The 27,703-nt window shown below is 39.9% G+C and overlaps 1 protein-coding gene across 1 annotated transcript in view; it reads right to left on the reverse strand.

Moving 5' to 3' along the window:
* Positions 1 to 14,938: 14,938 nt before the first annotated feature.
* wipf2a (WAS/WASL interacting protein family, member 2a) overlaps positions 14,939 to 27,703 on the reverse strand; it is a 19,149-nt gene continuing 6,384 nt past the window's right edge. The window contains exons 2-8 of the mRNA XM_005751677.2: positions 26,044 to 26,183; positions 25,581 to 25,713; positions 24,770 to 24,880; positions 22,983 to 23,648; positions 21,170 to 21,397; positions 16,805 to 16,906; positions 14,939 to 15,238 (exon numbers count right to left, since the gene is read on the reverse strand). Of these exons, the coding sequence (XP_005751734.1) occupies positions 15,198 to 15,238; positions 16,805 to 16,906; positions 21,170 to 21,397; positions 22,983 to 23,648; positions 24,770 to 24,880; positions 25,581 to 25,713; positions 26,044 to 26,103 (1,341 nt within the window). The 5' untranslated portion in view covers positions 26,104 to 26,183 and the 3' untranslated portion in view covers positions 14,939 to 15,197. The remainder of the gene's footprint in view (positions 15,239 to 16,804; positions 16,907 to 21,169; positions 21,398 to 22,982; positions 23,649 to 24,769; positions 24,881 to 25,580; positions 25,714 to 26,043; positions 26,184 to 27,703) is intronic.

The raw sequence follows: 27,703 nt of genomic DNA on the forward strand, positions 1-27,703 counted from the left end.
TGAGGAAAGAGTGAGCCAAAAGTGAATGCAGTCCTTATGTACTGTGTGACATATAATGTGTGACAGGTGAGTGCAATCAAGGACAAGCACCACACCCAATCAAAGGTGAGAGAACTAAACAAGGTGCATCTGGTGAAGTGAGTGGGTGTGCTGGGATGTGCTAAAAGGTGGGTCTCTACAACAGTAGCAAAACATTTCAACACAACGAAGCAAACATTCAACACAATTAATTGTAGATACTTTATTTATATAGCACTCTTAACAAAATAAGAACCACAAAGTGCTTCACAATAATATAAAACATATACATAAAACAGCACAATCGAACAAACTGCACAACTCTAGTTAAAAGCCAATCTAAATGAAAGTCTTAAGCTGCTGTTTAAAAGAATGAATGCAATCAAGGCAATGTAAAGATGGAGGCAAAGCACTCCACAACCTGGGGGCCACCGCTCTAAAACATCTCCTCTGGTCTTAAAACGACCAACAGCTTTTGATTAGAGGATCTCAGGCTGCGAGAGGGAGCGTGCGGCTGTAAAAGATCAGAGATGTAGGCAGGAGCCTCGTGATTCAGAGCTTGTGAAAGCTTAATGAGTGTCAGTATAAGTGTATACGTATACTCTTTGAGACGATCATAACCTCATGCTTGGAGTAATAGGGTTTGGCCAGAGCACTCTGTCACGTCTGGAACTGGTGCAGAATGTTGCGGCACGGTTTTTAACTGGTAAAAGAAAATTTAAGCATATTACTCCGGTTCTGGCCTCCTTACACTGGCTTCCAATTAAATTTAGGATCAATTTTAAAATCCTTTTACTGGTTTTTAAATCCTTAAATGGTCTGGTACCTGAATATATATGCTGCCCCTCATTCACTCCGGTCAGCTGAGCAGGTGTTGCTCAGAGTCCCTAAATGATGGATGAAAGTTGGAGGAGACGGAGCGTTCTATATTGTGGCCCCAAAGCTTTGGAACGATCTTCCTCTTCACATCAGGAACTCTACATCAGTGCTGGTTTTTAAATCCAGATTAAAAACTCATTTTTATTTACTCGCCTTTGGTCGGCCATGTGTTGTTTTTAAAGTGCTATATAAATAAATTATGGTATGATAAAATCGTTTAATGTGCAAACACGTGACAGGGGTTTCAAATGCAACTGCAAAATTAGCCACTTGGGGATTGTTTGCTAGCTAGAATGATAAAATTAGTGAAAGATAAGTTTTGCTTAACCTTGTAAGCCCATCATAGAACAAGTCTTTACATTTTTCGATGCTATAGTGTAATTTTTCAAGTTTCAAGGAGGATTTCAAGTTGCTAAACATACAATACATACATTACAATCACTGTATCGCAAATTTTAATAATATGTATGCATTAAGTCCATAGTAACGACATAAATTGCTAAAAAGGTGCAAAAAACTACAAATAAATTAAAAATTATATTTTTTAACACATTTTTCTAATAAAAGAAATTTCAGAGGTGAAAACTGTTGCAAAATAGTTCCGAACCACAGGAAAGTTATTTTGTATCCTCAGAATTTCATTTCTAACAAACACTAATTTTTATAAACTGCTGCAAAAACAAAAATCGATCTTGTGCACAATCTGCAACAGCATGTGCCTCAAAAATAAACTATTTCCAACTGTGTCACAGAAACTATACAGAAAGTCAAAGATGACTTTCAATAGGCTGAGTGAACTTTCTGAAAAAAAAAACAAAACAAAAAACTACATTTCCCACAAAATGAGGTGATAGTTCCTGCTGACAACATGATAAAGTTTATTCAAACGCAGGAAGTGCTGTGAACAGCTGATCAGATCAGCAAAATTTGTCTGGATAATAATAAATTTTTTGTTGTTTCTTGCACTTTTTGCAAAGCCATTAGTGGAAGGAAACTGCAACCTGGGACAAGTTAAATACTGATATGGAAGTACAACTCCTCTGTTTTAATATGCAAAAAATTATTGCTCTAGCTTATTTGGTTGCACTTCCACCAGGATTTTAAAATAGTTAATGGGACCGTGAACACTTTCATGGGCTTAGAAGGCTTTTAAATCCCTGCTACAAAGGGCTATTAAGTAGGGCTGCCACAAATGATTATTCTGATAGTCGACTAGTCACCGATTATCTTTTCGATTAGTCGACTAATCAGATCATGCATCCAGCTTATTGCACCAGCTAATGCTATAACTATCATTAGCTTACAGCTTTAAGTGTTTAAGGTCTGTGCTAACTAACAATAAAGACAAGATGATAGTTTATAAAATGTTAATGAAATTTGCAGATTGTTTCGGTGAAGTTTAATAAACTCAGCCGTCTGCTCCTTGCTATCTAAGATATAACAGGACACCGGAGTATATTCTCGAGCATCTCACACTTCTGATAATCAGCTGTCTGCTTGACGTTTATTCAGCTGTGTAAAAACTATAACTTTAATCTCAGACAAACCGATTTACTCAGGAACAAATAAAATACTGAAAAAAGCCAAACAATAACATTTGTAAGTTATCTAAGTGACTCATATATCATGTTTAACCTGAGTAGCGAAAGACGGCGGTGGGTTTGAAAAACGATTTGCCGGGAGTCCGGTGTTCTCATGGCTCTAGTGAGCCTTGAACCCCAGCTAGCTATCGAGCTAGTGGGAGCGCTTTTGAAAGTATGTGGTGTCTTGATAAACTGAGCAGATATTTGAGGTTTCCACAGCTACATTCTCACCTGAAAATATGTTAAACGTTTATTTTGTGACCCAGAAAGAATAATAAGAGTAATATTAAAACTAACTAGCTGCCGCCATTGTTGGAAACTGAGCAGGGCTGCGCTATGAATTCTGGGACACAGCTTCTTCTCCTTCGGGGTTTAACGGCAGCTGGCATCCTTGTACATGCAGTGCTGCCATCTTCTGTTTCAGTCCGTTATTACACTCTTAAATCCTACTACTTATTCCTGCGTCTTTTGGAATCTTACAAAGCTTCAAACGACGTGTCGACTATTAAATTAGCCGTCGATGATTTTGATAGTCGACGTAATCGTGACTAGTCGACTGATCGTGGCAGCCCTACTATTAAGTAATTTGATTTTCCAAATAATTCATAAAACAATCTTACTTTTTTCTACGTTTCCAGGAAATATTTAGTTGCACCTGAGCAACTGACAGAAGGATCAGATGAATGGCCCAAATGGTGGATATTCAAAAGAGCTTCTTTTCTCTGGCCGTGATGATGAGATTATCCTTTCAGTCCGTCAGTTCCTCTTGCTGATGGTTTCTTGAGCTGTTCCTCTTCATCTCCTTCCTTTGCTTTGTTACCTTGGGTTTCCAGCTCAGAGTCTTTCTCTTCAGTCTTCCAAATCCCTGTGAGAACAAGAAAACCAGTTAGAAACTGAAATAATGCTGTACTATCCAAAAGCACTAAACCGAGGGCTGAATTAAAAAGCAAGGTTTCGTCTTATCCAGGTAAAAAATAGCTTCACCATTTCAGTCGGCAGCAAATAATTTCATTGTTCTACAAGCATCAACATGTGGTTCTAAAACATGTGATTCTAAAACATCCAAACTGTACGTGCAGAAAACTTGACCTCTGACTTCAAGGTCAAGTCAAGGTCACTGGGAGAAACTCCAGGCCTCGAGAGCCGGTGTCCTGCAGGTTTTAGATGCATCCTTGATCCAACATACAGTAGCTCATTCAAATGGCTAAATTGCCTCCTCAACATATCTTCAAGTTCTCTGGAGGCCTGGGAATCAACTAATCATTTGATTCAGGTGTTGACCCAGGGTGATATCTTAAACCTGCAGGACACCGGCCCTTGAGGCCTGGAGTTCCCCACCCCTAGTTTACAGGATCCTACAATGTGAATGCTAATCTTCGGTGGTTGCTGGAATACTTTTCTATGCTGTGGTGTCCTGGCGGAGCAGCCCAGCAAAGAAGGACTCATCCAGGCTGGAAGAACTGATCAGGAAGGCTAGCTCTGTGGTCGGCATGAAGCTGGACACTCTGGTGACAGTGGCAGAGAAAAGGACACTAAAGAAACTGCTGGACATGATGGACAATGCTGGGCATCCTCTGCACACGGCCATAAACAACCAGAGGAGCCTGTTCAGTGACAGGTTGCTTCTCCCAAAGACCAACAGACTTAAAAAACTCCTTGTTCCACACGCCATCAAACTGTTTAACTCCTCTCTGGAGGGGAGACAGGAGGACAAAGGAGGAAGGAGCAACTAAGCTGTAGTGCCTTTTCACTGTGCAATACTTAATATCCAACGGTGCAATAGACTCATACTTGAAATGTGCAAACCCCTTATATTCTTATTCCTATTTATTCTATCTATCCCTTGTGTATACTCTATATTTATGTCTCTGTATTTATATATGTGTGTGTGTGTGTGTGTGTGTGTGTGTGTGTGTATATATATATGGTATATTTCTGCTCACATTCTGTACCTTCTGTCGGTGCTGTGCTATTGGAAACCGAATTTCCCGGAGGAACCAACCCGAGGGATTAATAAAGTTTTATCTAATCTAATCGATTGGAAAAGTTAGTGTTCATCCTTCAGCTTTACTGTGCTAATGTTTATATTATACTAACCATAGCTGTGTAGCTGGCACCACCAAGCACATCATTACATACCAGCTAGCTCAACTTCAGTAACCCTACAAACGTCACCCTGCTGTTTAGCTTTTTATCTTTATTTGTGTGGGAAGTGACAGCAGAGGTGCACGTTTGAATTTTTCAGAAATCTCTCAGTCAGAACGTGGTATATTATATTTAACCAAAAAACAAACAAACAGTTTATCTGAAGATGGTCAGGTATAGGGACAGGCCTGAAAAATGAGTGAAAAAGCAGCCAATGATCAGACAAAAAAGTAAAGAACTGGTGCTCAAGACCACAAAAAAAAAATAAAATAAAAAAAACGATAATAAAATTAACTAAACACATAAGTAAGAAGGCAAGAGCGTCTGTCTCATTGGAACTAACGTACAAATAAATATGAGTGATTCAAGACTTTGTAGAGTCACTTTAAACTGAAGCCGCAACATAACCATCATAGCCGAACCATCTGGAAAGTTAACCAGACGCACCCACCTGGAGACCAACAACACTTCACATGGGTGGATTTTCAGAAAGCCCGGCTGATGGTCAAAGTGCCATTTATGTGTTGAGCTGAATGTGCAATTTAGAAAACACTAGCTCCCATCTGTTTTATATCCATATCGTCTAATGTTTAACAGTATATGCTTATTATGGATAGCAATAGTGTTTGATTAAAGGTACAGTGCGAAATTTGGAACTTCAAAGAGATTAAAAAAATCAAATTAATTAATTTTAAACAAAATGAAAGTAAACTATGAGCACTCAGAAAATGAGCACAATTTAGCATACTATAATTTTATAAGAGATGGAAATTAGAAATGGTATCAGTGAGGGGGTACAACCTTAATGTGAACGATATTTATCTCATCATGTGCAGAACTCGCAAAGAAGCCATCGCACACGCAAGAGCGTCTGGTTTGAATGTGCTGCTACAGTTTCACAGCGCAGAGAGCTTCCTGCGCTCGGAGAGAAATCCTGCTTATGCTTTTAAACTTACTTTTGCTGTCCGGAGGCAGACAAAGGTAGACGGGGTCCTAATGTGATTGGTCACTTTGATCGACACTTGAGGTTACTGTGTTAAACTGAGTTACACTGTGACAGGGACAGAAAAGCTGTTTTAAACTGCATTTGTTTAGAAGTTGAAAAATAAAGGTTGCTGAATTAATCATCAGCAGTTACTGTTTGTTGTACATCAGTGGAAACACTGACAACTGTCACTGGACTATTTAATGTTAATTTAATTCTAAGGTTAGTTCTGAAGCCTCTGCACTGCTGCCCCATTAATCTGTTGTACAGTATTACACAGCTTTTAAAAATCACAATGAGAAGCACACATCATTGCTATTAAAAACAACAACAACAACAGGAAAAAGTCGAGTGAACGTAATTTTATAAAATGTGAAGAAATATAAAATGTGTTTATGTTGTTGCCAGTGAGTGTACTTCACTCAGTGAAACAGCTGTACACATCTGGCTCCAGAGCGCCACACACCGTGACCACAGACAGTCTGTGGGGTGGACAGCAGAGCAGGATGTGACACACTGTCTTTGGTAAGTAGCTCATTGGTCTGAACTAGTGTCTGATGAACAGTTCAGGTTGTTGCCATCATGCTGTATAAATCTAAAAGGTCATAACTATAACACACTATGCTTGTAGCTGCTGCATGCCAGGTGTTATCTGCTGTTTACAGCTGTGGAAGAAGTACCCATCCTAAATCCTATACTTATATGAAAAAGTAATACTACAGTACATGTGCATTCTGTAAAAATACATTTTTACTGAAGTAAAAGTTCAAATATTCTGCATTAAAATATACTTCAAACTCCATATAAGTGTTCAGTCATTAAAGTGTACACCACTGATGGGACTAATTCACTGAAGCTAAAAATCACACCACAATCAATTAGTTGATGTATATTTTATATGAATCTAATTCTGCGACATATGATTAGAGAAGTATTTGAATTTTTATAGTTATATTTTATGAATAAAGCAAAGAGTTGATCTGTGCTACATATCAGTTGTGAGGATGTGTTGATGTTTTGAAAGCGCAGTTTGCTAGTTTAGCTACAGCAGTTACTTCTGTTGTACTGATTTATGACGGGCTTCACTTTAATGCTGAAACTCATCTTAAAGACTTATTAAAGACTTCAAGAGCACGCTTTGAAACGTGCAGTTACATGTGTTTCCTGCAGACTGAGCAACTTTATGTTGATTGGTTTAAACATCTTTATTTTGGCCAAACTTATAGTTGCCACATTCTGATGCACACTTTCTTTCCTGGTCCTCGTTATAAGTTTTAAGCTATGTAATACTGTACAAGAGAACTTACTTTTGAATCCTCTGCTTTCTTCAGCATTAAAGTAATACAGTGACAGTTTTGCCACTGCTATGTTTTCAAAATGTTAACAAGTACGGTTTAAAACAGCGTTTCTGTCGCTGCCACAGCGTACCTCAGTTTAACACAGTGACCTGAAGTGTGCATCAAAGTGACCAATCACATTAGCACTGTGTGCTACATTGGTCTCCGCCTCCAGATGGTAAAAGTACATTTATTCGTTTGAGCAGGATTTGCCTCTGAGTGCAGGGAGCTACTGGCTGAGTGTGAAACTATAGCAGTGTGTGCAATGCAGACTGTCTGCACGGTTTACATGAATTTACATGCATGGAATTTAAATGCGCTTGTGCATTTGTTATGACGTAAATATCATTCCACACCTTTACATCACTTTTTGTGACTTGTCGTTCAGTAGCTGTTTGTTAGGGGTGCATTTATTAGGGGAAACAAACGAGTGCTGGTTGTTTAAAATAGCTTTGCACCATAACGGAGCTCAGCCTGTGCTGAAAAACAAATAATGAATCCTCCCGTGGTCCTCATTGGACTTCAGCTGAGAAACCAGATCTATGAATCAACTTGACTGAGCGTACCAATTCAAAAGCCTGAATGCAAAAGTCGGTGATGGCTAAATTAAAAATGTAATGCTGTTTAACTCACTGTTCTTGAAGAGCATCAGGAAAACAGGAGCTATGAGAAGAGCAAAGACGGGAATGAGGGCATAATGATGATGACTGTTCTCTGGTGCAGGATCTAAAGGGAAAAGCAAAGTGTTTGTAAGGTATACGTCTTGATTTTCGGTTTTTTTCAAACAAACTTAAAAACAAACCGATGACCTCATTGTGCCAGTCTTACCTGTATCTGGCATTTCCTCTGTTGCTGTTGTGCTGGTGTCATTCTCCTTAGTCAAGTTTTGCTTCTCTGTCACTGTTTCAAATGAGGTAAAAACCATCAAGTTGTTTTAATTCTGTTTCTTACTTACCTAACCATATACAATTCCAACATTTATTAAGTAATACCAGTGATATCAAATAATGAACAAGCTCATGAACCAACTTACCAACAACATCAAAAAAACAGGCGACTTCTGAATTTGGGATAAACCATTTGTACTTTCCGCTATCAGACTGCTGGACTGATCGGATCTGTACAGTCATCAATCCTCTCCTCATGTCCTCATTGATGAGCTTCACCCGGTTTCTGTATTGCTCCGGCTGTGAATCAAGATCTTCCTTTCCATTTCGACAGGTGTAGATGACACTTGTGGTGTAACTTGTATTTCCATCGACTCGTTTCAGAACCAGAGAGTTGCACTTCAAGTCGGTTGTCGCGGGGATTTTACACTGAAAAGTGAGATCATCACCGTTTGATACGACTCGCCGAGTAGAGCTCGAAGTTTGAAATTTTCCTGGAGAAACAAACAGTTTTAACATGAACAAAGACGGCACATACATTGTCTCCACTTTCAAGTTCATGCAGGTACATATGGTTAAAGCGGGGGTCACCAAGCTAAACAAGAAACATACAGCTATCTGTTAATCTGTTTACCCAGACAGTGCAAGTTGTACATACCAAGCATTTCGTTTAAACACACTATTGGATTCGTTCAGGAAGTCATGCAAACTGTAAGAATAGGGACTGTAAAAAATTTAACTTTTCCCTTTTAAAAAAGGGGGAAAAAAGAGATTCTGGCATTTTAAGCTAACCGAAGTCAGGGCTGCACATTGTGACAGCTTTCACCATTAGTTCATTTGATTATTGTGTTACTGCAGGGGTGTCAAACTCAAATACACAGTGGGCCAAAATTCAAAACTGGAACAAAGTCGCGGGCTAACATTAATATTTATTGGGAAAAAAATAAAATAAAAAAATCTTCCTCCAGATTTAAGAATGAATCTTTTCTTATGGACTCAAACAAGTTTGGCTGAAAAACTGAATATGGAACAAGCAAAGCTTAATACTAAACAATATATATATTAGCTGTATAATGCAATGCTGCAGCAAGGCTTTTAACCCACAGCAATAAATTTTCCCATATCACTCCTATACTAAAATCCTTGCATTGGCTTCCGATTGGGTATAGATATAAGTTTAAAGTCCTCACCTTTACGTTTATGTCTCTACAAGGTGAGGCCCCCATCTATATCTCGGAGCTTCTCAAACCCTATTCTCCAAAGCGGACTCTTAGATCCACTGAGAGTGGTCGTCTATCTATTCCACGGACTCGTCTGAAAACAAAGGGGGATCACGCTTTTCAAACCCTGGCTCCAATACTGTGGAACGGGTTACCCTCCTCACTACGCACCATCGACACGGTGGCCTCTTTTAAAAAACAGCTTAAAACTCATCTGTTTAGACAGGCATTTGGGTAATATGTTGTCTATTTTATATTTATATTGTACTATTGCTTGTTTGATATGCTTTTATATTTCCTCTATGTTGCTATATTGTTTGTTTGACATGTCTTCATGTGAAGCACTTTGTAACAGCGTTTTTGTCTTAAAAAGTGCTATATAAATAAATTTTACTTACTTACTTACTAGTAGGCCAGCTCTGATAGGAATTTGGTATGGCTTCGCGGGCCAAATGTAATAGACTATGTGCACGTTAGCATATGCTGCTTCCGGTGCGGAAACTCCTGTGGGGAGCTTTGTTTCCGGTGTCCTATTCGCGCCTGGTTTACAGTCCAAAACAAGTTAAGCAAATGAATGAATCAAGCAGTGATTTACATTTCTCTAGATGTCTCGGGCATTTACCCAATATATCTGTAAATGATGTTCATCGACTTGTCGATATTTTTCCCCCGCGCCTCAGAGAAAAAGAGAAAAGGGATTCAAATGTTATATTTCTCAGCTGTCCCTCGTGTATCGCGGGTGTTATGTCCTAAAAATAACCAGCGAGAGGTGAAATCAAGTAGCCAATTTTATTTTTTGACTGTGCAAAACGTTTCATGGACATCGTGGACAGTACTGCACTTCAGAGTCACACTGCCAGAGATCGATGCAGCGATTCTGTACTGTACAGGAGAGACGTCACGGAGGAGATCGTCTGCAGCGATCAGGACGCAGGACACAATGTGACGTAAAAATAAGCATGCAAACTTGCACTAAAAAATCTGCGAAACAGCGAGGTGAAAGGTGAACTGTGTTATAGCGAGGGACCGCTGTAATTTTGAAGGTAAGTCACAACATACCCTTCGTAAATACTAATGTATAGAAACCCTTACCAGCAATCATTCATTTTTTGTGTGGCTTTTTTCAGGGTTTGTTAACATGCTGTGCAGGTGTGTACTTGACGAGCTGATCTCGACATTATGGGGGAAACATCTGGTTTGACTATTCTTCACCTGTAGTTTGAATGCTGAACATTTGCCTGTTTAAATCATCAGACCAGTCACTATACAGAGATGTGCTCCTGAATGTGGACGATGTGTCTTCTGCTGCAGTGATGCAGTTCTGCTTGTGTTGAGTGATGTAAACAACTGATCGATCTAAACGCTTTAAACATCAAAACTGATCATTAGATTTTTTTATGACACAACAGCGGTGAGTGTTCCCACCTTCTGCTCTTTGCAACTTAATGCGATCTTTCCGTTTTCGAGTTCTGGACATGATTTTGGAGGATATCTTCGCAGTAGTGATTGACCGCAAAGTAAAGCTACCGAAAATGTACAACCCCACATCCCGTCTCAAACCAGGAAGTCAGCATTTTCTCGTGCACAGGGTCTATTAGGCTGCGGGCTAAATTGGCGCGTGGGCCCGAGTTTGACACCTGTGTGTTATTTGATTATACAAGTTGTCAAAAGCAATATTTTGAATCACAGCCCAAGACCTCAAATAGCTTTTTTGTTGACAGAGTTTACAAACTTCCTAACAGTTTTCTATCATTGTACACAGCACGTTCCTCATAATCTTTTTCTTTTCTAAACGAGGATCATTTCAGAGACTTTTGTTTGTTTTGTGCCAGACTCTTTATATCACGATTATTTCACACACTTGTGAGTAAACCATACAAATGACAAACCTGCGGCAGTTCACTCATGAAATGTGAGGAATGCAAAACAATCAAGAACTTGCTTACTTGGGTATTTATTGCACTGTGTACCACATCAAATATACAATTAGTATAAAATCTTCCAAGTTAAAAGAGAGAAGCTAGACATAAAGATTTCACCAAATTTGGAAAGAAGAGTTTCTGATTTTAGCCTAAACTGGTAATACAAGCAACCTAGGTAGCCACAACACAATAACAACAATCGTTTAGCGTTGACATTTGTGGCGTTATGCTGGGTTTACTACACTGTATATACACATCAGGTCTCAGTTCAAAAGAAAAACTAAGTTCAAAACTGTAAAAGCAGTTAGCTAAACAGAGCACAGGTACCTGTTGCTCTGTTAGCCTTAGCTTTCAACGAGTCGAGTGAGGTGGGAGAGTTTGAATAGCACACAGATCAATTAAAACGTAGTAACCTCTTTTAAAGGGTCCGTGAAACCCAAAGTAGTGTTGCTACATTAGGCTCAAAACAGAAAAATAACCGTGTCCGTGTAGCTTCCAAAGTGGCGTACTCTTAAATGCACTTACCGGTGTGAAGCAACGCGAAAGTTAAAGCCAAAAAGAGCGTTTTTTCGAACATAGTTAAATTTGTTCAACCAGGATACGAAAACTTTACTTCAATACGGGCTCAGTTGGACTGATATCCAGAACCTTCTCACGAGAACAGATTAGGTTATTTCACGTCTTCAATGTTCCCGCGAAACATTTACATATAATGGAGGCGGATCAGTTGAGAGGGCCAATGGGCGGCTGTCAAATGGTTGACAGGGAAGTGTGTGTTTGCTACGCATGCGTAAGAACGCAGTGGCGTTTCATGTGTATATCTTCGTTGCGAATATACAGAGTGAGTGCCACTGTGTCTTGAGCACATTCTGGTTTATGATATCAAACACCTTCTAGTAGGAAGTCCTGCTTTCTGCAGTCGCTTTGAAATGCTAGGACACATGTTTATACTTTTTTGGGTGGAGGTTCGTCCTCTCGGGAAACAACCATCACGTGTCACTGTTGCCGTGAATATTGGTATAATTGTAACGCAATACGTAAGAATTGCTGGTCCAATGTTATTAGAGTAGCCTGTTCCTCTGCGAAAGGCGGTTCCATACAGTCCACATTACAAACGCCATTAGCAGCTACTCTCTTTAATCGTTTGTATGACATGATTCCCACACAGTATACTGTCCATGTTAGTTGCAAGTGAAGTCTCATTAAAGAATTGAAGGTAAAAGTTTAAGGTATTTTATATTTCCTCACACAGCTCTATTATGTGGGATATTTTGATAATAAGAAAAAAAAATTATCTTCAAACCTTCACCTGACTGATTTTGTTTCTTGAAGCCACAGTTTACCCAACAGATGGGATAGCTGCACTACAAGAAACTTGAGCTGTTGTATGACACGCTACAAAATATCTGCACATTCAGGCTTTGGTAGGTCGAGCCCAGCTGCACTGACAGTTACGAGCTAGATATGAATAGAAAGGCACATTAAAGTATCCCAGACACCTCAAGGTTTACTCATAAGAGTCAACCCAAATTTGTTTTTAACGAGAACAAATCACTGACAATAAAGACTTACCTGGAATGAAAATGTCAGCTTAAAACAGTCCTCATATTCATCCTCTTGCTGCCTCTGCAGGTCTTACCTTCCCGCCGTCCGCTAAAGTGGGTGGGACTAACAGATCACGTTATACCAGATTTCCCGCCATTGCGAGGACGCGGGCGTCACATTAGGTCTGAGTTAGAGTGGAAGCAAGTGCAAGCGGAGTATACTCCGATTTTGACAGGCTCTAAGAACACATACATACTCTGGAGAACAACAGGACTTTAGGACAAAGCCTCATAGACATTGGAGGACCTCAGAAGGTGGCAGTGTAACGTCAAGGACTAACTACAACTATGTTCACAACAAATATTCCACTTTCAAGTCTCAAACAGTTTAATGTTACACGTTCTTCATAAGCCTTAGCAGGTTCGTGGTGGCAAAGTTACTCTTCACAAAACCATACGCTTAATAACTGCACAGTTAATTATTGCTCTTGAAATCTAGAAATCTATCTAAATGAGATTTAAGCTGTGTTAATGTTTAGAGAAACGACACCAGCCAAGCGTCCACTACATGAAAGAGCAGAAAGCACAAAGGACAGCCAATTTAGTAAAACATTGTACAAGTGCAACAAAAGCCACAAATACAGAAACTGAGCATAAAGAAACAGACACAATGAATCAGGTACCCTTTCCCAACAGGAATATATTTATTTGAAATTATTTCAAATGATAAAAACATGGCTGATAACGTGAATGACCACAGGGTTTTTGCTTTTCAGAGTGGACAAGGTGAGAACATGAGATAAGTAGAGGGGTCATCTGTGTATCAAGGTGAACATGATCCAGAAAAAGAAGCAGAGGTGCATCACTTATCACCTTCACTAAATTACCTGCCGATCTGATTTTTTGAAAACCAGACCCCAAAAATGTTGGCTCATTGGTAAAACCTCGCATACATCAATTCAGCTCATTCACCTTTATGGCCAAATGTCCAGAGAAGTGCAACAAGAATCCAGTCTGTCAGACCAAAGCTCACCCACTGGAACATTGTTAGAACTCTTAATCATGTCTTTTCCTATAGTACAAGCTTTTTACAACATAAAAATAGATCAATAACTATGATTACCATATTCCTTAAAGTAAATATACAATATTTATTGCATTTTCAAATAGACTTGTTTCTTATTTACTCCGTTGTCATCATCTTCCCCCAATATATGTCGTCATCATCATCATCAAAAAACTAATCACTGGTACCGATGAGTGACAACAGATTTGTGTAAGGCAAATACCAGCAGGAGGCGCTGCATCACTGAGAACGGACAATCTGACCTGAGCCAGGAGCTTTTTGTTCACTTTTTGTGCTGTGCACTGTAGAAAATGATGTCATTAGTGTTTTAAGTGAAGCTTGATGCTTTCAAAGGGAGAAAAGAGAGGACCTCCATATATATTCCAACAATTCTCTGGCACTTAAGTGTTCCTGCATTTTTTTTTTTTTAAGATTTTTGTTTTTGGTTAGCTGCTACCATCTACAATCTCTACAAACTGCTGCTTGCATAGCAATTCAACAACACATTATCTTTCTCTGGCTATGAGGTCCTTCTTCGAAAGGGCCACCAGCAGCAAATCATGAATCAGAGCAGAGCTGAGCTTTCAGACCAACTTCCCTTGAAGAAGATTCCTACGAAAACAGAGATGATCCCTTGTAAACTCCTCCAAAAATGGTCTGCAAACCTTGGTCCAGTAAACAAATAATTAGTGTTGGACTAAAATGTGGCCCACACAGAACCCACAGTGAGCCTGAAGAAATATGCTGGCTATGTGAAGGAAACCTGTCAGAACCATCAGGGGCAAATCAGTTTTATGTTGCATCAACATGATGTAGTCCTGATGTTGAAGGTGCGTATGTCAGGGTCATGCACAGTGTCTCGGTTAAGCAGTTTAGCTGCTGTGCAACATCATCTGAAGATGCAAATATGAACAACCCCAGATACAGGACAGAGTTACAAAAACAGGCAAGACTACAATCAAAGAATTATAAATGTCAGAACAAGTGTGTGGCGACTGCTGTCATGGTGAACCGTTCGTGAGACTCCACCTGCATTTGGCACACCGACTCAAGCACACCTTTACCTGGCACTGATGGAATGGCTATTCAAGACAAATACTAATTAACAAACCGACAATAAGCCCCACATGTGTGGCAGTACAAATTTTTAGGGAAAAACTTGAGTTTATCTGCTCATATTCCCTACAAATTAATGCTGACACCAAAAAGCAATAACATAACAGAAAAAAGAAAATATGTTATTCTGAAAAATCACAACTATTCTTATTATTATTCTGAATAAGCATAAAAAAGATGGAATGCAGAGATTTGGAAGTGTTCGGAGTTTGGTCCCGATATGTAGCGTGAAACAGAAGCCTCTGCATTCAGTCAGCAGAGTCGTCATCAAAGTGGTCCCAGGCAGTGGTTTTTGTTCTCTCGTGCAAAGACTGAAAGTGACCGCTGAGTAGTGTCAAACCTGCGTGGTGTAGTAGTGTTTCCTTTGTGTTCACCTTGATGCTTCCAGCTGGTGGCTCAATGTTAGTGTATGTTTGTGATGTAGTGTGTTTATGATTCGAGTGCTTCACCGCTTCCTCCTCAACGACACAGTTCAAGTCCCGAACTGAGGTCTGTTCACCTGCCCACTGGCGGCGCTGGAGGAGCTCCTCTTACGGCTGAGGAAAGAAGGTGGAGAGACAAAGTTAACTACAGCTCAGTCCTCACACTGGTCTAAAGGGCATAAATTGTACATTTTGAGAAGAAAGCTGGAAACGTGACAGAAGTTCAAAACCAAAAAACAGTTCAATGAATAAATCTTTAAAACCTTAACCCCTGACAGAAGATCCGCTATTATTTTACGACTCACAGAGAACCATTTTCAACCACAGTACACTAGAAATTTTAAAATTTTGAGTTAATAAGCTGTAATTTTCGAGATCAAAATCTTAAGTTAGCTCTGTCAACCAGGGAGCTCTGTGAAGGTACTTCTTTTCCTTGTTACCCAGAAGCCAAAGGTGGAAGGCATCATCTACAGCTGTACTTTTGACATGGTTTTACAAATGACATCCTTGTGTTACTAACTGAACTGCATGGCGTTATCAACAGCAGTTTGCTAATGTTTATTATACACCGGTAGGTCACTGAAGAAGCTAAAACTGTTGCCCTCGTTTCCATTTTCATGAAATTGATTTGTGAATTCAGCGTTGATAACTTTAGAAATGCAAAGACTGTCTCCAATAAATCTCTTAGCTGAGATGATAATCCTGCGTTTGAGTCAACCTGGAAACATCATGGCTCCTAAGACTTAAACTCCCCCCTCCCCCCTCACCAACTCAACAGGTTAATATTTAGTTTCACAAAACTCAAGTAGTCATTATAAGGAAGTAGGTAAGCTGTGATTAAGTTGGTGGTAAACCTTTACTGTGAAACAAAGGTCAATGTTGCGTTATACCGTTCTCTTTTGGCATGTTGTAAAAAAACAGAATACGTTTGCAGCTTGTGTGAGTCACTGAATATGTGTATAATATAATGTTAGCATTTCTATTTGTGGCAGGATACTACCATCATAAAGACATCACATCAATATTTTAAGAAGACAATTTGTTTCCTACACTGCAAATTACCATTGCCTGTTAATTAGTGCTTTCACACTTAGGTGTGTGCATATTATATACTTATTTTATAGGCAGAGAAGAAGAACTAGTTTCTAGTAATTATTAATTATGTTAATGCTGCTATAATAACACTGAATTTATAGGGAAGACACTTTCCAGAGCAACTCCATAGCATGTGGAGCACGTGCCAACAGCTCTAAAAGACGCATGTAAACCAAACTGTTAGGATAGTGTCTAAACACACACACAGCAGCTCAGGGTAATTTTTCATGAAACCCAGCTTCCTATATGGCCGCATCCTGACACATAACACAAACAGAGCAGTTTATATGGCAATAAAACAATTGTCCACGACTTAACTGAATCTTAAGGGGAGCTGGCATTGTGTTACATTTACACTGTGGGTCATGCTTCAGTCATACCACACAGATCATAACCTTTTCTTCTTGTTTATTCCTTGTTGTTTTACTGCTGTTCTAAGTGTTTAGCACATGAGGTCTGGGTAAATAAAGTGACCGTGTCTGACAATAACACTATATTCTCCATGAGAATGCAGTGTCTTATTATTACTGACAAAACAAGTCAAGTGGAGGGAGAGAGCAATGTGCTTCATAGTGTTACTCGTACCCGTGTTGGTCTTGCTGGGGTAGACCTTGTTGATAGGCCTGTACTCCTCTGGAGGTGGAAGGTCTTCAATAGGGTGGAAGTTGAACTTGGATTCAAAATCATCTGTAGGAGGAAGGAGAATAAACATAAACGTTTTAAAATGTGCCAACACATCAAGTCACAAGTTTTAATTATTAATTGCATTTGTTTTACAAAGAAAAGGCGGTGGACAGTTTAAATTGCTTAAAACTTATGACTACTACTAACGCAAAATGAAAAAGTTAAATCTCAAACTTCTGTGGCTAAGAGATCATGTCCTAAACCAAAGTGTAGTAACAAATGCTTTAATGGATTTTTTTACTGCTTGCATACTCATTTGCAACAGTACTGATACACCCAGAGTAACATCATCTTCTCCTTCAGCTGACACACAACATAACAGATGTGAATAACAGCATAACAGACTTAGTGAACATGTTAAAGGCTGACACCCCGGTGTTTATGAGAACTTTTGCGAGGTCAGTAAAGCTCTTATATTAAAAATACTGAGGTATTAAACAGCCATCATCATCAAATTTTAACCTGATCATCATAAACGTTATTGTTAATGAATTAAGATTATTTCATTCTTAGCAATTACCCACAGCTGGCAGCTATGTTTTTTAAACCTTTAAACATGTGAAACAGCAAACATAGCACTGAAACAGAGATAAGCACAGTGCAAAAGAATAAAAGACAAACATGTTTTTCACGTGAGTTTCATCTATATAAGAGCGTTTCTAAATCTATGTACCGTCTTTTCTCTCTTTTAAAAGTTAACATTAATTAGCCAAAGCCACTAACTATCATTAATGCTGGCACTAGGCAGCAAAGATCATCAGTCCTGCTTGTTTTTACTGTTAATATACAGTGTTCATTTAACAGGATAATACAATAATTTGTGTCTAAACTATTGAAATTATTGTTATGTTTCTCGTAATGTTTCTCCTAGAAAAACCCATGCCATGTTATTTTAAAGAAGGGGCTTTATTATGCCTTCTAGACCACTCACACTTGTTGTCTTTTTCTAACTGCATGTTCATGAACTTTAACATTTTGTAGCTCTGAGGCTTGTAGCGTCTGACAAGTGTTGCTCTCGGATTTGTTGCAATTTTGTCCACTCATGTCCACTCCTGGGAAGACTGGTACTGGTGTTGAATGTATCCTTGTTCACTGTAGAATTATGGACTTCAAATGATTTATAACCATTGCCAGACATTTCGAGGCAGCAACATTTGTTCCTCAATCATTATTTACGTCTTTCCTCCTTGGCCTTGTGTCACCACATACCTGAATGCTGCAGGCAAGCAAGCTGCAAAACATTTGCTTCTACTGGTGAGCTCACACTGGCTGGTGATCAGTTAATGAAGTACATTTAATAAGCCTTACCCTTTTCATTCCTATAGAATTATTAGGGGTACACTTAGTTTAAAAAGAACAGACAAAAAAAACACTGCTTCTGCAATATGGCTTAGTTTTTGTTACATAAATAATGACATTGTGTAATATGAAATGTTTCGTAGCTCCTTTGAGGTTATATTCACATCATATTAAGCTCTGCTAAGGAACAGATTACCACTACATACATTGACAGAGGGAGTACTTTAAACCACCAGGCAGAAGTTTGCTTTTGTTTTTTCAATATAAAAAATAAAATAAAATAAAAAAATAAAAATCTTTCAACCCCTCTTTCAAACAATTAGCTGATGAGCATGAAGGTTTTTACCCTATTCCTTCTTCTCAGTCTGTAGTCACTGGTCCCTGCCTTTGTATTATCAACAGAGCTCAGTCACATCTCAGTTTTTAGATTACAGCCACTACAGATCACCCGTACAACGTCTTTGCCTTCCCTACAGCCACAAACTCCAACCATCAAGCCTAGACAACAAAAATAAATGGTATTCTTTGGTTTGTCAAATAATAAAATAAGTCGTACTTTGTCTCAGCTCCCAGCTCTGTCAAACTGTGCACAAAAAAAGTCTTTCCTACAGGTTGATGATTTACTTCTTGTAGTGGTTGGGATGTCGAGAATTTACATTTATTCCCTAATCATCTGACATGCAAGCAATGACTGTTTGTGCTCTCTTATGACATTTATTACTCAGTTTGAAAGAGTTGCTGAGGGACAGGATGACAAACTATCTTAGGCTATAAATCCCATGGTCTGCAGCCTCAATGCTCCCTTTATACAAACCACATAAATAGTGATTTGGTTTTATCATCATTTTTAATTCTTAAGTTTGACACAGTAAGTACACAAAGCCTCAGTAGTAATCTAGGAACCACCCATAACTACCTTTTTGGTTTCCTGATGTGTGGACAAATCAGGAAACCAAAAAGGTAGTTTGCATAGTGTCAGTGGAGATTTGACTATCAACGGCGATTCGTCACCGTCACCTCCATCGCATCAAGATCATAAACAAATTTCAGTAGTTAAGCAGCAGAAAAAGTAGTAGCTATTTATATAAGCCTCAGCATTTCATCTCCTGTTTAAAAGAGCAGTCAGATCGAACCCCACATTCAGATAGGTACCAACACTTGGGGATGTAGTGTTGACACTCAGAGATATAGCTCAAGTTGTACTGGTGGTGCCCAAAGTTACTGAAATTAAGAGAGATGTTTTTTCAAACATTATCCGAGCTTTTCAGGGATCAAAGGAGGGGTAAACATCCAAAGTCCACTTGAAAGCCATTTATGGAGCAATAAGACAATTTAACATTCTCTCCTCTTCCTCTCCATCTCCTACTGCCTGCATAAGGACATCATCTCAAGAGAAATCATCGGCACCTCCCTCGACAAAAACCATACAGTGCCTCAGATAAGGAACTTTGGTCCTCATCTGCCTCACTATCAACCGTTCCATTAAAACAGAATGGGGATGAAATGGGAGTTACACAGTTACTGTAATTAAGTATCATTTAAATGTAATTACCAAAAAGTTATCATTCACTTTAAACTTAACTTTAACAGAAACCACCGTCCTAGTTCAACACTATAGCAGTAGGCCAGACACATTTACACAGGCATAAAACACGAGCGGCTGCCGTTCGTCCTCCCGGCAAAAAGACTCTTTGGCACAAATCCCCTGGAAGTAAGATCTAGTTAGCAGGTTACTAACCCTACCAACCCCGACACCAGGTGTTCAACATTTCAACCATACTGTTGATTATAAATGACAGTTTTTGAGTGCATGTGGCAAAACTGTCCTTCCAACCCCATAAGGATATGAACACTTTTATTTTACTAGGCCTCACAAAATCTTTTCTTCTAGTGACTCTGGTGAGTTTCAGACTTCCAGTCTTAAGTTTTTATTGGGAAAACCAACTTCACAATCCCTTACAAGGCCACATTTTGTGTTGCGGCAGCCACGTAAGACCGTGAGATAAACATAAACTGGCTTTGTAGTTATGCTCTCTTAATCACAATGTATTCCTACCAACATTGTCGTAACACCATGGATAACCAATTTACTTATAACAGGCTGGGCTTGTTTATCCAAGATTAGTACCAGATTATCAGCAGTATGATAATCTGGTTCAGCCTCCTGTTCATCCATCTTCATTTCTGCTTATCTCACAGTGCATTTTGTTGCACTAGCCTTCATTGGCCATTTCCTGTGTTTGTGTGGGTCTGCAGTAGTGGCAAGTGTGGATTCATGTAAACTCTTTGTTTGTGATCACAGTTTGGTTTAAACAGCAAGCACTGAGCTGTTGTCCACCGTGCTCCAGTTATGGTTGATTTTCTGAAGCATGTACAGCACCCTCTCTGTGTTCTTAGCTGATTTACAAATGGAGCACTGGGTTTTCCACTCCTGCCTAACAGAACACACACATTGTCTGTGTGCACCAGTGCTGCTATGCAAAGAGACTGTAGCAGAAAATTCAAAGAGAGAGGATGGGTGTGGATGGAGGTGTCAGGGTCCAATTTGAATACCTCCACACATACAAAACCAGGCAAAAAGGTAATGAGCTACATTTAAGCCATTTTAGGTCTAACCTGTGAGCAAAGTCATGTAAATAAGATTTCACACGTAACACTGGGATGGTTATAGCTCATCTTTTTAGGATTTAAACAATGTCTGGAGAGAGACATTTATACATAACAGTTTTGAAGTCACAATTTTAGGGATGTTATCCTTTTCTTATCATTTTGCTAAGTTCATTATAAATATTTTAACTTGATGAATGGTGAAATCCTGTATCCCTTTGTTTCTGCCTGCTGTGAACTGTGGCACCATTTGATCTAACTGAACTAGATTCAGTAGGATTTTAAAAACTGATGTTATTTAGCAGTTGTCAACAGTGGAATATGAAGGAGATGCTGCCGAAGCAGTCTTTTCGCACTCACCTATGATGGACTTGGAGGAGGAGCTGGAGGAGTAACCATTCCGGACTGGCGGGGGTGGAGGAGGGGGTCCAGCTGGGGTTCGTGAGGAGGAAGATGAGATGGAGGAAGAGGAAGGAGGAGGTGGTGGTTTATTGCCTCTGGAGTCTGAGCTATGGCCACGGTAAGGGGGTGGGGGAGGAGGGGCATCCCGATTGCCATTACGAGACCCAGGGGTGGGCGCCTGGGGAGCTGCATGGACAACATACACACACAAACAAGTGATCACGAATTCATACTGAGGGTCAGATGAACGGCAGTGATCTTAATGAATCTGGTCAAGTCTGTGTGTGTCTAATGTATCAGTTGCCGGGGTCCCCCCACCATGATAACATAAAACTTGTAAGCGTACAAAGTTTGTACACACGGGCTAAAACAGAAATATGAAATGAAAGTACTGACCATGACTGTTTTACATTTAGTACAGACTTATATAGTCAAGTGTTACTCAGCAGTCAGTAAAAACGTGCATGCATGTTGTGCAGAACAGAGCGAAACATCACGTTACAAGCATCTTTCTTCCAGCTGGTTTCATAACCAATCATGAAACCAGATATGATATAGTTTCTTAAAAATGCTACTGTTTGTAACAAAGCAACTTAGAATATGCCACATGACACATTTCGAGTTCCTGTCACTGCATCAGTGGAAAAAAACCCAAACATCTGTTCTCATACTGACTTTTAAAATATAGAGACTTCAGTACCAACGAACAGTGAGATTGAAACAAGTCTGTGCAACTTAATATTAAGAGTGCGTGTGGGGGAAAACACAAGGTGAGCAGGAATGCTGGAATATTCCACAGGGCTACAGGAATGCAGAGAAACCAGGAGACCTTGTAGCAAATCGTTTCACCGTTCAATCACAAGACAGAACTCAAGCTAACAAGTGCCTTCCTGTTTCGTGCATTTGCTTTGAATTCAAATTATGACTGTTCCCAGTGTGCCATAAATCTTTTCTGAAGCGGAAACAAAATCATCATTTGACACGTCAGACGTGGAGAACTTAATCTGTAACTAGGGCACTTTGTAGGTGTGGCTGTCCTAAATCCCCCAGTTTTTTTAAGTTTTGTTTTTTAAACATCAGAAGCATCTAAGATGTGTCATCCACATGGCATCCACCCAACTTAGCATACTTACAAATACCAAAAAACAGCATATCTGCTCCGCATATTAAAATATCCTCATGTCGTCACTTGTTGACAAAATAAGGGGGGGGAAAAAGGTCATTTCCCCAAATGCAAAAGCAGCTGTAATTATAAGAAATATTATACTACTGTCAAGAATCGATGCAGGAACCTGATGAAATGCTGCAGCCAAAAGAAAGACTTATACATCACACAGAACAAGACGAAGCACATTTTTTGTATCGTTCTGCACTACTTTCAGATTCAGAGGACAGAAGCCCGTCATGTGTAGAAAACGCTGCAGCACATTATCCTGGATTGTACCTTAAAGGTTCAGAGATAATGAGCCAAGGCTTGCTTTGCCTTCATTATAAACATTTCTCCTCAAAATAAAGAATAATGAGGTCTTCTTCAACGTTCACAATCAGGAGTTTGCACTCAGCCATATCTTTATTGTATATATGAAGTAAATCTGGGCATTCAAACGATGAGCTGATTAAGGGATTAGGTTAACAATGGAGGTTAGGTTTCATGAAGGTCAAATTAGAGATGATTGAGAATGAACGAGAGAATTTCAATCACAGGATAAAAATAAATAAAAAATTGTGGTGAGTGGCAATATTGCACTTTTGACAGATTTCTGGGACGTACCTGTTCTGCGTCCAGGTGGATCTCTGACAGGTGGAGGTGGTCTGTTAGACTGCTGAGAAGAGGATGACGATGATAATGATGGAGGTGGTGGTGGGGCATGGCTGCGTCCTTGGTTGCTGCCTCCTGATGTGTGTTTTTTATGAAGGGAGTTATTCCTCTGGGGAAGCTCTGGAGCTCCACCTCCATCGCCGTGGGATGGCCCATTAGAGACACCACCAGATGTGTGTGGTCTGTATGGCGGGGGAGGAGGAGGAGCAGAAGAGCCTCCAGTAGGTGGTCTGCTGGAGGACAGAGGTTTTACGTTGCTGGGCGGGGCTGGGCCTCTTCCAGGTGTTGGTGGAAGGGGTTTCTCTCTGCTGTAAGAGGATGAGGAAGGTGCAAGAGATGCTTTCTGGCTTGGGGTAGGTGGGGCATTTCCACGGCCACCTCTGTTAAAGGGTGGTGGAGGCGGTGGTGCAGAGGTGCTGTGCTTCATCCCACTGCTACCGCTGGAGGAGTGGGATATGTCAGGCAGCGAGGGGCGGTGTGAGCGTGAATGTTCTGGTGGAGAGGGCTTGTTGGGGGGTGACGGTGAGGTGGACCGGCCTGTGGGAGGACGAGGAGCTGCTGACCGGGACCCCGGGGGGCGTAGCGCAGATCTGCCCAATGAACCACCAGCAGGACCGTCTGTGTGGAAGACAGAGAGGCAGTGTTTAAGTGCACTGGGAAAAAAATACAACAAAAACCAACTCTGGTTTCTTGGAAGCAAGTATTATTGTTTTGGAAGCAAAATAATAAGGAATTGGGAATGACTTAACACTCCCAGTGAGTCTCATACTCTCGCTCTGAACTCGCGCTGTCACCATATTTTTCTCTATCAGGTAATATATAAACACGCACGCTCCATGCAGTGTGCCAGCTAGAAAGCTTTCCTGGTTGGGGATTAATGATGCATTCGCAGCATGTGGGAAAAAAATAACTCCGAGTGAATTACACGCAGACAGCTTAATATTTCCATGGTAACTTATACTTGATGGTTACAATAAAGCCATTTTAACCAACATGCGTGGGAAAATTTCACGATACATTGAATATATTTGATATATCGCCGAGCCCTTTAGTTAAATACTACAATCAGATGATTTTTGCACGAATCAGTCACATGTCAGACCTGTTGCTGACTGATTCGTCGATAATACTGCTTTATAAACCAACCTCTCGCTAAACTGTACAGTACAGTCTTGTGGTGTTGCTGCTGTACATTATTGCTTAATTAGTGAGGGGGGTGGGTAACCAGGTTTGACCAGCTTATGGTTACATTAACACTAGCTGGAAACGTTTCTCCACGGAGCTACACCTTTGACTGCTAAGATCTTCCATTATAAAAATCTCAAACAAGCAGCAGAAGAAGTTAAAGGTTGAAGCTATTTGCTGCATATGAAGTGTAACAGTTCAATAATTTAACATGCAACTAAAATAGTAAGTTTTAGACTTTCATTCATTATTAATGGTCCAAGCATTGTGGATTTGTAGCAGTGCAAATTATTTATTTCTATAACCACAAAATGATGGGCAGAAAAATAAGAAGAGAAAAGCCAAAGGAGCTTTATGCTCTCTCTTTATGTGCCGTTTCTTATTCTGGAATAATCTGCTGACAGATGTAATGTGCATGACAGAGGTTTGACTTCAGGTGTCCTCTCCTCTCCTTGTTATTTACTCACACTAATGATAACGGCTCTTTGACAAAATGATCCAAATACAGTAAGCTGGGGCAAACACGTATGTGCTAAATAGCATAAATGTTTTACCTCCAATTGGCCGTAACTTTGGCACACCTCCTTGGAAAAGGCCGCCCATTCCCTTTGGGGCTCCACCTCCAAAACCGCCACCTCCACCACCTCCACCACCACCTCCAGATTCTGGGGGGACAAACAGAAATACATTTTAATATTCAAATATTTAGAGAACCTGGGACTTTATCATGGAAAACTGATGGGAATAAGCTGTTACACTGCAGAGTAAGAAAAAAAAACTTCTGTAATTTAACATTTTAAAGGTCAAGTTCAGTTTCCTTTTTCCACTTAAACATATTTTACATAAATTTCTAAAATATATACCACCAACAATGGAAAAAATTAAAGGGAACTCTTAAACCACACATCATTACTGACATACAGCAAGACGACTTATTGAAAACAAACATGCGCTGTCATTCACCTTTCCCCCCCAACATCTATTTGTTTATACCCTACTTTGCATTTCCACAATGTGTCTTTTGTCCTGTGCCCCCACCCCCACTTCCACCACCCCACCACATCGTAGCAGATGGCAGAGTTTTCTTCCTGTCACGGAGTTTTTCTGCCCACTGTCAGCAAGTGTTTGGTACAATATTAAGCACCCCAGGTGACTATTGTTGTGATTTGGCAGTATATAAATACAACATAATTTTAGGACATCCATCCTGGTGTCAGGGTCACTACTCTAACCTTAACCCAGGCTGGGAGTCTGTTGCAGGGCTAACACAGAGACACAAAGAACGATTCTTTTACAGGACATTTTGAATCAACTCACAGGCAGTACATCAGCTGGGATTTGAGTTTGTGTATAAAACAAACTTACTCTCTATAACAGGAGCACTCCGGTCATTGACCTGGCCGACCTTCTTTAGCTTGGCGCCTTTGTGGATGTCTGACAGCAGCGCTCCTCTGCCTTTTGCCTCAGATGAGCTCAGTTTGGGAGGAGCTGTGTTTGCCTGTGGAGACAGTTAAAAACTTTGCAAACAAACTTCCGGCTCCTTTAGTTAGAACAGAAAGTTTGAGCTCGCAATGCAGACTTAAAACAAAGATATAGTTTAGTAGCAGCTTTTGGTAATTTAGCTTCTATATCTGACTTTGCCCATGGCTTAACAATTCAAAAACGTTTCAGGGACAAGCACGTCTTGTGCACATTTGCACCATGTTTTAATATAAACAAATCTCTCACAGCACATATAAACATCTCAGGTCAAATTAGAGATCTGCTACAAGGAAGTGTATAACTTGTCAGTTTTCAGTGCAGTGTGTTGTCTGATCAGGTCACTGACCTCATGGAAGGTTGGAGGGGGTGGGGGTCCTGGAGGAGGAGGAGGGGGAGGAATAGGCATCCTGACTCTGCGTTGGCACCGTTCTGTGTGGGGTAAAGGCCGGTGACTTCACCGTCTCTGCTGGAACAATACGCTGGCTCCTGAAAATGACAGAATATCTCAACTGATGAAACTGAAAGCCAATTCGCTTGTTAAGTGATGACGTATGAGCCCTGCTTCTACTCTGCATTTATTAAAACACAAGTTTTGTATCTTGTTCCATTTAATCTGAACACGCCCTAATAAAAGTCAGTGATCACTGTCAGGCTCTCTCGGTTTTTATTACCACTACTCATCAGCACCACGTTTTAAAGCTCAGTTTTTAAAACCTCGCGGTGTAACTCCAGCCCAGCCCATGCAGACCAACTTCGTATGGTGGATGGATTATCTCAGTTGCTCTCCTGACTGAAATTTGGTCCATTTACAGCATCCTTTGACCCTAACTGTCAGGAACCTTTACATTAACTTTTAATGAGTGGGAAAAAATTTGCGTTCATCCTCCAGCTTCACTGTGTTCACATTATACTAGCCACAGCTGTGTAGTTTTGTCTGATGAAGCAAAGGTTTAACTGGCAGTAAGGGTAAAACTGCACATACCGTCGCACCAGTGTAGTAGTAAGTTAAAAAAAAAAAGGTCCTGTCTAGAATATGATGCAACCCTAGTTTCAAGAAATTAAGAGCGCACGCACGCACGCACGCACGCACGCACACCACAGGAGCTTTCCCATGGACCAAGAACCTTTTAACCTTCTGTACCATTTAACAGCAACAGCTGGATATGCCGTATTTCCCCTTAACAGCCATGGATTACTGGAAACCTTCTACTGCTGTCCGTGTATATAAGATATTGTTGTATATACATTATATTTTTATGCATTTCATTAATATTAACACTTAAAAATAAATTAGGAATTAAAAATATGTCAAATGTTTTATAAAATGTTAAAACTTCATTGTGTATGAAGTGTCCTTGTCTGCTTGTCTTTTCAAATAAAGTCCAATATGGGCCAGCGAAGCTCACTTATGAGACGAGTTGTTGAGGATACCCCGAACTTGCCTCTGAGTAAACACTGCTGGTTTTGTTCAGTGCTAGTGAATTTTGGTTTTTGAAGTAAGTGACTGTCAGCTGTCTGGAGACAAGAGGCTTGCATGTCTAATGGCAGAGGAGGCAGATGAAGATGAGGAGGAGACAAATGATGAAAATGTAAATTTGTTGGTAAATGCAGGTGTTTTGAATGTTCATCAAATGTCTCTTTTTGTGGAATTTAAAGGAAACTCAAGTATTGAAATAGAAGCCTACTAAGGTATAGAGGGTTAAGGAACTTATGCAGGATTTGTCGTCTTTCATCAGCATCTCTTTATAAAGCTCTTTGGCAACGAAGAGAGAAGGTATATGGGGATTCAAACAATGCAGAGGCTATACAGATAAATTTGCATGGAGCCCTTAGATCAGGGGTCGGCAACCTGCGGCTCCGCGTGGTTTGGGAAGTATTTAGCTGAAGTGTATTTTATTTATGTTAGTTCTTTTTTTAACTTGTAGTTCTAAATTTGAAGATTATTGTGATATTGAAATATAAAAATAAAATTATATTCTATTATTTTTTCAGCGCTCAAAATAAGC

The sequence above is a fragment of the Pundamilia nyererei genome, unplaced genomic scaffold, assembly GCF_000239375.1.
Source record: "Pundamilia nyererei isolate P.nyererei 1_Seehausen unplaced genomic scaffold, PunNye1.0 scaffold00322, whole genome shotgun sequence".
Taxonomy (NCBI): Eukaryota; Metazoa; Chordata; class Actinopteri; order Cichliformes; family Cichlidae; genus Pundamilia; species Pundamilia nyererei.